This window comes from Bidens hawaiensis, unplaced genomic scaffold, assembly GCF_021521415.1.
Source record: "Bidens hawaiensis isolate Kalapana, Puna unplaced genomic scaffold, B.hawaiensis_p1.1 tig00052942_1, whole genome shotgun sequence".
Lineage (NCBI taxonomy): Eukaryota > Viridiplantae > Streptophyta > Magnoliopsida > Asterales > Asteraceae > Bidens > Bidens hawaiensis.
The window spans coordinates 64,297-75,256 of record NW_027506236.1 but is presented as its reverse complement, the minus strand read 5'-3'; the positions used below and the strand labels follow the sequence as shown (position 1 = coordinate 75,256).

Below are 10,960 nucleotides of genomic sequence, written 5' to 3'. Positions count from 1 at the left end.
CTAATGGAAGCGAGAACGGGAGCCCCTACTTTGGACAGATAGGTGAAAATTCGGTCATTGCTCCAGCTCAACGAGCACCAGATTGAGATATTAGTTAGCACTTAGCTGAACCGGTTGACACGTATGCAGACGTGGGTTTAGGTTCGCTGCTGACCCGGATATTAACACGTATGTTTACAGCATTCGTTGACACGTTTGCATAATACACAATGAAAGCACAAACTCAAACAACAATCCATACAGTACCAATTGTCTTCGTTATTTTTCTGTTCTTCTTGTTTGAATGGTCGTTGAAGAGAATTGCTATTGTATGGATTGTTGTTTGAGTTTGTGCTTTCATTGTGTATTATGCAAACGTGTTAATATCAGCGGCAGCACGGAGCCTAAATCCACGTCAGCATACATGTCAACCGGTTCAGGTACGTCCCGACTAATATCTCAGTCTGGTGCTCGTTGAGCTGGAGCAATGACCGAATTTCCACTTATATGTCCAAAGTATGGGCTCGCGTTCTCGCTGCCGTTAATGTATACCGCGGATCCGAGAGATTGAAACTCATCAAACTAGCATCTCGATCTGGTGCTGGTTATATCGACGCAATGAATTCTTATAACGCACATCTACTATATATGTATACGTATATATAAAAGCCGATAATTCTTTAATATACGCAACATGACCAACTTAGAATACCCATAACTAAAAATAAAACTAATAACAAGCCTAAGCTTAAGCTTAGTGACGACTGATATGTGTTTGAGTGAGCACAACTACGGTTGTCGGTGGTGGCCGAAGGTCAAGATCGTTGGAGTTTGAAGATATAGAAGAGGCGGATTTGAGGTGCCGATACCGAGAGCATCCAAGAAAGGATTCGTTTGGCACTGTCAGTTTTTCCCAAAGTAATCACCGTAACTGATTCAAGATGTCCATAACGATAGCAGCCAATAAATTGAAGGGTCGTTTTGCAATGTCAATTTTCCCATATAAGGCCTGCTACCGAACACGCTTTGCCGAATTGTGAATAATAATATATTATTCATAATTAAAATAATATTAATAATAATTATTATAAATAACAAAAAAAAAAGAAAAAAGAAAAGAAAATAAAACATAACAAGACAAGCGGTGGGTTTTTCTAGAAAAGCTCCCCTATCGGCCACGTATAGACCTTTCCGCGGCGTCTTTTTATGACTAAGACGCCACGTATAGGCCTATACGTGGCGTCTTAGTTGGATTACAACCTGCCCTGCAAAGGCTGGACTAGGTTATCAACTCGTACCTTAGACGCCACGTATAGGTCTATAGGTGGCGTCTTGATGTTGCTGAATTATTGGAGGCCGGCTCCCCTCCTTTCCCTCCTTTCCTTTCTTTATTATAAATGTTGTTGTTGGACACCCATGTTTCATCGTTCAACGAAAAACAATAAAACATTTGTACTATATATACCCAGAATGTCTTGGTTTAACCATTTATTTCCAGAGGAGGACCCGGATTACGCTGCTAACGATCAGCCTGGCACATCGTGGTTACCCGACTTGAACCAGGTTTCGTTATATATTTATTTAGTATGAATTTGGTAGTTTTTTTTATTAACACATGCTGCATTACGTTTTGTTAGGAGTATGTCGGGTATGATACCCAGCCCGAACAGTTTTATGGTAACACTGGCTCGCCGGGCTTGCCAAACTTGAACCAGGTTTTGTTATACAGTCTTTTTGTAAATATACGGTTATCTTATTATTATTATTTTAATATTCTTATTTATTATTAAAATATTATATTTTATATTATTATAGGTATTATTATTATTATTAATTATTACAACTAGCACTGTTGTTTGAATTTCTAATTTATGTATGGAGGAGTACTTCGTGTCGGATTACGGTAGACAGCTTCCGTACCCGTCATCTGTCGCCTGGTCGGATTACGGAGGTCAGGTTAGTCATCGTACCAGCCACCAGTAGCAAATGATCCGTTTTATGGAACCGAGTCTTCATCGCACCACGGGCGAAATGATTATGCCAGGCCAAATCCAAATAACGAAGATGGGTACGATGACGACTACATACGCGAGGTGAAGGTTTCGTATAAAACAAATGTTGTAAGACACCATGTGTTTTGTTTAAGTTAATATTATTTGTTTGTATGTTATTTAATAAACGGCTTAAGAATTAGCGTAAAACTGTTTCAGATTTTTGAGAGCCGCGAGGAGCTGGAGAAATGGGTAAAAGTTAGAGGACGAGAGCATGGGTTTGTTGTTGTGGTCCAGCGGTCAAGGAAAAACGCTGTGGACCTTGCATGTAATCGTGGAGGCGAACCCAAAATAAAGGCAACGGTGAGACGTACCGGCTGCATCAAAAAATGTTGTCCGTTTAAGATCCTGGGCAGGTACGACTCGAGGGGTGCATGTTGGAGGGTTCAAGTGGTAAACGAGACTCACAACCACGATCCCGTTGAATTCGAGGAGGGGTGTGCGTCTTTTATAAAAATGAACACCGACCAGCTGGATATGGTTGAGAGTTTACACAGGGCTGGCGTGAAGCCGCAAGAAATCGAAGCAGCCCTCCGCGAAAAGTTTCCCGATGTGCAACCTGTATTAAAAGATATATACAACCACACCGCCAAGATTAGGAGGGATGGGCTACTAGGCGACACCTCTATGAAAGTAGTTCAAAACACTTGTAGTTTTAATGTGTACTTGTCTTGCTTGTAATATTTAGCAAAGTTTTATTTCATCCAATGCAGGCACTGGAAAACTTTCGCGCTGGAAAACTTTCTCGCAGGCAACAGTTTCACGTTCTATACCCGGGAGAGTGATACCGATGACAGGACGGAGGAAATTTTCTTCTGTCATAGTAAGTCGCAAAAGATGTGGCGTGCGTTCCCTGAGGTGCTGATGGTTGACACGACGTACAACACCAACATGTACGACTGGCCGTTGGTTCAGTTTATCGGTGTGACCTCGACATCACAGTCGTTTTGTATCACCGCCGCGTTTGTGATCAGGGAATGGCAGAGGAACTTCGGCTGGGCTCTGGAGAAACTTAAACAAATGCTCTACGACTGTATGGAGCCACGCGTGATCCTGACTGATGCGGACCAGGCCCTCATGAACGCATGTGACGCGGTCTTCTCTAATGCCACCAAAAATTTATGCAAGTGGCACATATCTGAGAATATAAGGAGAAAATTTAAGGACCTATATAGCACGGAAATGGGGACGGACTTTGCGTACTGGTGGAAGGTCCTGTATCAGTCACCGACGATTCAGGAGTACGACCACCGTCGCCTCAACATGGAGCGTCATTTGATACGGGATGATAGAGCCAGTGAGTACTTCGTATCACCTGATAGTTTTTAATAGCCAAAACATACGTGTTAATAACGTTTCCTTTTAATAGCCTAAACATACGTGTTAATAACGTTTCCTTTTATTTTCTAGAGGTCTGGCAATACATTCGCAAGAGCTGGCTGGATCCATACAAACACAAGTTTGTAGCCTATTGGATCGACGAACGCCGAAACTACGACGAACCGAGTTGAGAGCCAGCACGCAAATCTGAAAATGTACCTCAATGGAAGCAACAACTCGCTCGACACAATTGTCAGGCAAATCCTTAAAATGGTCAACTCGCAGAAAGAAATCGGTAAATCTTTTGAAGCCTCCCGCTCGAAGGTCATGGAAGGACATCGACAGCACGTCTGGTTGAAGAAGCTAATAAACAGGGTGTCGATTCACGCTCTGGGTCTACTTGTGAACGAGTATGGGTTGATACACAAGGTGCGTGACGGCGGCGCTTCATGCGACCACTATTTGTATTCATCTTCGGGACTGCCATGTGCCTGTCGGATTGAGGGATACATAGTTAACGACACGTGTATCCCAATAGAGGATGTTGACCAATTCTGGAGGAGGCTTAATTTTGATCCAGCCTGTCCGCCGAACGAAGAGCCAGACCACGTAGCAGGTCTACGGGACATCACAGATACGCTATCGTCCATAGATGACCCTAATCAAAAGAAAAGTTTTTTCGCCAGGCTCTTGTCTGCTATTCCAGGGAGATCTAAAAAGAAAGAGCCAGAAAAAAGAGAGGATCCTCGGGGGCGTCCCAAAAAACCAAATCCCCCGAGGTGTATACACCCCCGCTCTAGATCTCCCCTGACACAGCTCCTACAACCCATCGTCGTCACAGGGGCCCAGCCAAGAAAACCCCACCCCATCCTCGCTAAATCGTTCGTTGTCCCAGTCAGCGTCGCGGTTTAAAACTCCTCGTGGACGACCTATGGGAGCTCACCTCGGGTTTCCTTTTATGGTTTCGCCTGCGCAAGTACCGGCGATAGAAACGTTTATGAGCGTCATTCCTAGCTGGGCCCTGCCGTTCGTCGCAGACATCAAAAACGTACGCCCAGACGGTAACTGCGGTTTTAGTTGGGGGACTTCACGTAGATTTTATGTTTTAGTTGTCGTATTTTCTTTTATTTGTACAGATTTAACAATGATTTTTGGTATATATATGTGTTAACTGTTTTTCACCGAAAGGATATTAAATAAGAAAAAGGATATATAATGATAATAATAATAATAGTAACAAAATAACAAAGAAAAAAATAAAAAAAAACATAATAAGACAAAATTGGTTGGATTTTCTAGGAGCACCAGCCTATACGCGACGTATAGGCCGGTGTTTTAGCAATTGGGCGATGTTCCTAGAAAATCCGTATCAAAATATCATATGAAATTTTTTTTCTGCGAATCTCTTTCCGACAATCATTTTTGTCAGAAGAATGTAAAAAAAATGATGTTTTTTAATCATTTCAAACCTATTTCTGTGTAATAAACATCAGTATTCTAGTAGTGCATGTGTCAAACAAACACAAGAATTTGATATTTATATAAGCAAGCAGCCTGTCTGGAACCACACGTAAAATAGACTAATGGTTGGTTATCAATTTTCCAAAGTTATAGAAATATAGAAGAGCAAGTCTGGTCATGAACATACATGAGTAATACTGCGTATTCACTATTTTAATTTTGAGAATATATGCCAGGTTTAAGAAAACAAATTGAAATATAAAATTTATTGTCAAGTAAACACATATAATTTGATCTTAGAGAACCACATAAAAAATTAATTTAAGTAAAGATAAAAAAAAATGAGCTCTATTACGCAATCTTGAGATTTATATATACAGTTTATGGCCTGCTTTGTTTATAAATTTAATTAATATATTGTTGAACATAAACCAAACTTATATTATTAATAAATGAACGGGTCCTTACAAGTTACAACTATCGACTATATTTAAATTTGTGTTATTTTATAGGAAACCGGTCATGTCAAAACTTTTTAGATAGATGTCATGACAATAACTCACATGTGATAAAAAGGGGAAGATAAGTATCAAAGTCAACTTATATACATATATTCGATTAAGTCTCCAATTAAAAGTGACCTGACGTAGACTTGAACTCCAGCTTCAATTCATTCGCTTTCACAAATATGCATATATAAATTTATAACTAATTCTAAATAAGTAATCATACGAGCATTTGTGCGTCGTTATTGATCAAATATAGTGTGAGAGAGAAAGAGGGACGATTGTACGATTACCTAATCAACTTATGTATTATAAACAAAGATTCAAACACAAACAATTTGTAGCAACCTGCTTCCAATATTAGAAGATGGACTACTATATATAATCTCGAGAGAAAAAAAAACATGTTGAGACGATGACTTGAAAATATCACAAAATCATATATCATTCATGGTTATAAAAGAGGTACGATGATAAGAAAATTGTATATCTATGTTTACAAGCTTCTAATATTCACAAATAACCAAACTAAACCTATCTTGCAATAACTTGGAGTGGTGAAAAGCCATCTTCTGAGAGATCGGTAAACAAGTCATCATTTTTACACAACGCATACACAATATCCACCATACTAGGTCTCCTTGAAGGATCTCTATGTAAGCTAGCGATGGCAATTGACATGACATTCTTAACACTATCAATTGCACATTGTTCTCTTAAAATAGTGTCATCAATAAACTCTGTAAGTTTGTGATTCAGTTTCTCGCCATTCCCATTGAAGTTTTCACAGACTTCTACCCACAAAGCCTTCCCCTCTTCGTTGACAGCTTCTCTCCTTGAAACAAGCTCAAGTAAAATAACCCCAAATGAGAAAACATCCATTTTAGTAGATACAATTCCATCATATGTATATTCAGGAGCGACATATCCTTGCGTTCCAACAATATGTCTTGTTATAGCATTGCATCCCGATTTAGCTAGTCCAAAATTGGCAATCTTGGCTCTCATGTGTGCATCAAGAAGGATATTGCTACTCTTGACATCTTTGTGTACAACTCGTGGGATAGTGTGTTCATGGATATACTGAAGACCATTAGCTATATCAACTGCGATTCTTAGTCTTTTTCTCCAACTTAACCATAACGCCTTGCTATCATGCAACCTTGTATAAACAGACCCATTTTCAAGATACTCGTAAACTAAATAACAATTTGAATTGTCTGGATCTATACAAAATCCTTCCAACATCACTAAATTGCCATGGTTTACCTTCAAAAGGGAGGAAAATAACATTAATCGTTATAAACTTTAATTTTTGCTTTTACTTATTAAGTTGTATATTTATACCGCATAATAATGCACCAAAAGAAGTGTATCTTAAAAGTGAAGAGTTACAACTTTTAATCTTTATTGTGAAAATTATTGAAAGGTTTGTGTATTGATTTGATTCAACTGATTCGGAATTACAAAGTATTTAAACCGAAAACCTAGCTTGGTGACTAAGTTATGATAAAATTGTAACCAAATAATGTTAAGAAAATTATATATTTCTTTATATTGTATAATAGTTAATGCAATTGATTAATAGTTTAAGGGGCCAAAATAGCCTTTCTTCGCAATATCTTTAGGCTATTTAAAGACTACTTGGCCTTTTTCTCGTTTATCTTTACCCAACTTTCGGTTATTTACCCAACTTTCGGTTATTTAAAAAAATAATAGCATGGTATGCGATTAATGATGTATGCTTTTCCTATAGCATCGCGTGAGCACGTCTTTAGTGTATCTAATTTATATGAAATTATTTTGTAGAACTTTACTATCAAATAATTAACTGATTGTACTATAACTATATATTAAGAGGCGATTTCATTGTCATCAAACATGTTTAAAAATTGTATTTAAATATAACCTCTTATGTCAAACTTCGGCCTTCACCTCTAAAAAACAAGAAAACTTAAAATGCTAGTTGAATTATTTAAATTTAAAGATAATGGTGCTCATGTATATGCTTAATAAGAATTACGACTAAAGACCATCCCCATCATAATGGAAGATGTTAATTAGGGACATGCATGAAACCAAAACGAACTGAACCCATTGTAACCTAAAAAACTGAAGTTTCAGTTTACGCACAAAACCAACACTTACATGAACACCCTTAACAAATGCCATCCCTCCACGCCGAAATCTTTAAAGGTGCCCCCTCTCAAAGAGCTCACCTGATGTTGCCTAAGAAGACAGATTTCTCACCATCTCTCTCATCATAACATCTTATATATCCTACCATCTCTCTTCTAGAACGGCTCAAGGATCTCCATGGATGTCCCCGTTAGAGATTTGCTCAGGATTTTAATTATATTTCCAATAACTCAAATATGGAATAATGGAAATCATAACAAGTCAATAATTAAATTAGGCGTAATGGGTACGTGGATATGTAAAATAATGAACACTCTTTGGTTTATGTAAGAGTTAAGACAAAAAGCTCTTTATGATTGTAACTATAAATATTTGTAGAGGAATCAAACCTAATCACACTAATTGAAATATTGAATAAGACATCCCAAACTACCTAACCTGTGTTTTATTAATAATATATTCTCTAATGTTCCTACTTGCAGAAAGGTTTTTGTTGGCTTTCCTTTATTTAAGATTTGTGCCCCACATACTAACTTATATAATTCATTGAATACAGATTACTATAGCATGATTACATCATATATATTTCTTTTTTTTTAATATTCATCAATAGGTAATGAAGTGACGGTGTATTAAAATTTGTAAAAGAAAAAAAAAAACATTGCATTTGATTTCAAATATCCAAAAAAAAGTTGTAGCTTCCTTGTGCAAGGTGCAATTGAGCAAAGTAAAGACCTTTGGAAATATATAAAGTGTATATAATATGTTGTTACTTTTTATCCAGAAAATTTCGTATATCGTTGTTAACTTGCAAAATATCATATTTCCCTAAACTACGGTTTAATGCCATCTTGTGTTTTGAATAATATGACATTTTGGAAGTTTAAAGGAAGATATATCCCCTTTTAAACTTGTAAAATATATGTTTTCTTAGATAATGTAAAGAATGAGTAAGGAAAGCCTGAGGTATGTACCTTTTGCAAGATCTTGAGTTCTTCACAGGCATTCCGCTTCATCTTCTTGATTGCATACCACTTCCCATCAATATAACCCTTAAAAACAGACCCTTGGATCACCCATCTTTCATCAAACCCATTTGTTGCTTCACTCAACTCTTCAAGTTTATAAACTTTATATTTATCTAAACAATCTGAAACATCAGCCATAAGACTAACTTCCACTTCAAGTTTCTTGCTTTGTGCACCAATTTTATTCTTCTTCTTCTTCTTCCATGAATATTCTCTATATGCCCACAAACCACCAATCCAAATCAAAAGAACTCCACAAACTCCAAGTCCCATTGCCAATTCAAAAACCTCTCCTCTTCTTGCACTCACCTTGTCAGATGAAAGGCTATTAGGAGAAGGTTGTGTGAGCTCAGGAAGCTGCGAAACAGGCACGAAAACAGTGTCCCAAGGGCGAATATCATCACCGTTTACTTCAACTATTGAAGTTGCAGTTGACCCGAATCTTGAAGCAATGGAAGATATGGTGTCAAATGGTTGAAAAACATATGAAATGAGATAATTTACTTGGTTTTGTAGTTGGGTTTTTGTTGGGCACTTACAAAAGATTGGAAAGATTACATCTTGGCCTATGGTGAGGTTTATAGGGACAAGGGTAGGATTGACAGCTTCCACTGATTGGTAGGTTGTGAGGTTGTGAGAGAGGTTTGTGGATACAATATAAAAGGTGTCATCTTTCTTGATTCTGTAGTTGAGTTTAGCATAAGAGAGATTTGTGGTGGTATTGACTGAGTTGCAAGTGCAAGTGAGTGGAATGAAGAGGGCTTGGTTAGGGACAAGAGGTGAAGTTAAAGATGTTAAGTTGCTCGGTTTGGCGATCATTGCACGGCTCACGGAGAAGAGATCGCTTATAGAGGCTAAGTCGAGTTGGTCCGGACCCATGGCTCTAAAGAAGGCATAGGTTTGGCAAGAGGACGCGGTTTGGTTAAGATTGCAAGCATAGCCAGTGGTGTTTCCAGGCAGGGTTTGTGGTGATGAAATTTGGAAGAAGTTGTGAAGGTGCAGTATGAAGAAAAATAAGAGGAGTTTCATTGTTTTTGGGTTTGGGAATTGGGATTTGGAGATGATGTTGTTTTAAGAAAGGATGCTATCAACTTGAGAGTCAAGTCAATTAGTTGGTTGCTATCAAACAAAGTTTTTTTTTTTAAATAATTACATCTTGTTTTGAAAGTTGATAAATTCAAATGTATTAAAATCCACATTACTTCAACTATGATGTTTTTATATATAATACAATACAATATTGGACAAAGTAAATTGATTTTTAAATAGATTTCAATTCGGAGGTACTTAATTAAATTTTATAGTTAACGAAGATATCGATTTTAGTTTAAATTATTTTTATATAGAATTATTATATAGAATTGATTATAAAAGAGTTTTTAAAATTTTTAAATCACAATATGTTTATATGTTATGGCATATTTAACAAATTATGTATATGTGACATGTCACGTGTATCTTCACATAAATATTTAATATGACATGTCATATATACGGTCACGTAGCTAATAAAAATAACAAAACATGTCACCTATATATTCAAGTACTCATCTTAAACCTCATAGTGGTTATGGTGTGCAACTTTTAGCACGATTAATCAACTTTTAACTGTTTAAATTAACTTAGTTTTATATAGATGAAAACTCATGATGAACATTTCTCAATTTGTGTGGGCCATCCTTGCATGTTATTAGAGAATAAAAGAAATAATCTTGTCATTCATTGTATTTAATTGTTTCTTTATTTACTTGGTCAACACTCCTTGAATCATGGAGTAATTGTTGTACATTTTGTCTATATAAGTTAATGCAATCCTCAAGACAATATGAGGTTGATTTCTCACATGGTATCAGCCACACAGTCGCTCATTTCTCTCTTCTAAACCCTAATATTACTTTTCCCTCTTCTCCAATTTTCTTATGGCCGACAACACAGATTTACTTCCCATGAGCACCCTGCTACATCTAATCATCATGAAACTTACTTCTACCAACTACTTACTATGGAAAAACCACATGCTTCCCATCTTTACCTTCCAAAACTTACTATGTCACATAGATGGCTCATCTCCCGCAACAATTACGGTTGATGACAAGATCGTCTCCAATCCTGAAGCAGCCTCTTGGCATACTGCTGATCAAAAGGCGGTGATTATTTTGAACGCTTCATTGACGGAAGAAGCTGCCGCGGAAGTACTCGGAATCTCCGGGGCTCATCGGATTTGGCTGGCCCTTGAGACGGCATACTGCAACTCTTCTATTGAGCGGGTACACTCCTTGCGTGACACTCTCCGTCAACTCACCAAAGGTACAACATCTGTTACCGATTACAGTCGACGTTTCAAAGCTATTTGTGACCAATTAGCAGCCATTGATGAGCCGGTTGTAGAACATGACAAGCTTCGTTTGAAAATTTTTCCGTTGCCATATGGGCTATCAAACCAGCGCCCATGTTCCGTGACCTTGTAACCCAAGCC

The 10,960-nt window shown here is 37.5% G+C and overlaps 2 protein-coding genes across 2 annotated transcripts; one reads left to right on the top strand and one right to left on the bottom strand.

The window, feature by feature from the left end:
* The first annotated feature begins 1,449 nt into the window (after positions 1–1,449).
* On the top strand, positions 1,450–3,359 carry LOC143617184 (protein FAR-RED ELONGATED HYPOCOTYL 3-like). Its single transcript, XM_077089821.1, has 5 exons — positions 1,450–1,542; positions 1,617–1,715; positions 1,861–1,935; positions 2,190–2,692; positions 2,744–3,359. The coding sequence occupies exons 1-5, from the start codon at positions 1,450–1,452 to the stop codon at positions 3,357–3,359; spliced, it is 1,386 nt and encodes a 461-aa protein (XP_076945936.1).
* Positions 3,360–5,815: 2,456 nt separating this feature from the next.
* Positions 5,816–9,681, bottom strand: LOC143617185 (serine/threonine receptor-like kinase NFP). Its single transcript, XM_077089823.1, has 2 exons — positions 8,431–9,681; positions 5,816–6,586 (listed from the first exon to the last, which is right to left on the bottom strand). Exons 1-2 carry the CDS (start codon positions 9,511–9,513, stop codon positions 5,852–5,854), a joined length of 1,818 nt encoding a protein of 605 aa, XP_076945938.1. The 5' UTR covers positions 9,514–9,681; the 3' UTR covers positions 5,816–5,851.
* Positions 9,682–10,960: the final 1,279 nt, after the last annotated feature.

Bases quoted from the DNA above. Each gene is read 5' to 3' on its own strand.
- LOC143617185 (XM_077089823.1), bottom strand. From the start codon at position 9,513: ATGAAACTCCTCTTATTTTTCTTCATACTGCACCTTCACAACTTCTTC. The intron at 6,587-8,430 runs GTACATACCTCA...TCCCTTTTGAAG, and splicing joins AACTCAAGATCTTGCAAAAG to GTAAACCATGGCAATTTAGT.
- LOC143617184 (XM_077089821.1), top strand. From the start codon at position 1,450: ATGTCTTGGTTTAACCATTTATTTCCAGAGGAGGACCCGGATTACGCT. The intron at 1,716-1,860 runs GTAAATATACGG...TTATGTATGGAG, and splicing joins TTTTGTTATACAGTCTTTTT to GAGTACTTCGTGTCGGATTA. The intron at 1,936-2,189 runs GTTAGTCATCGT...AAACTGTTTCAG, and splicing joins GGTCGGATTACGGAGGTCAG to ATTTTTGAGAGCCGCGAGGA.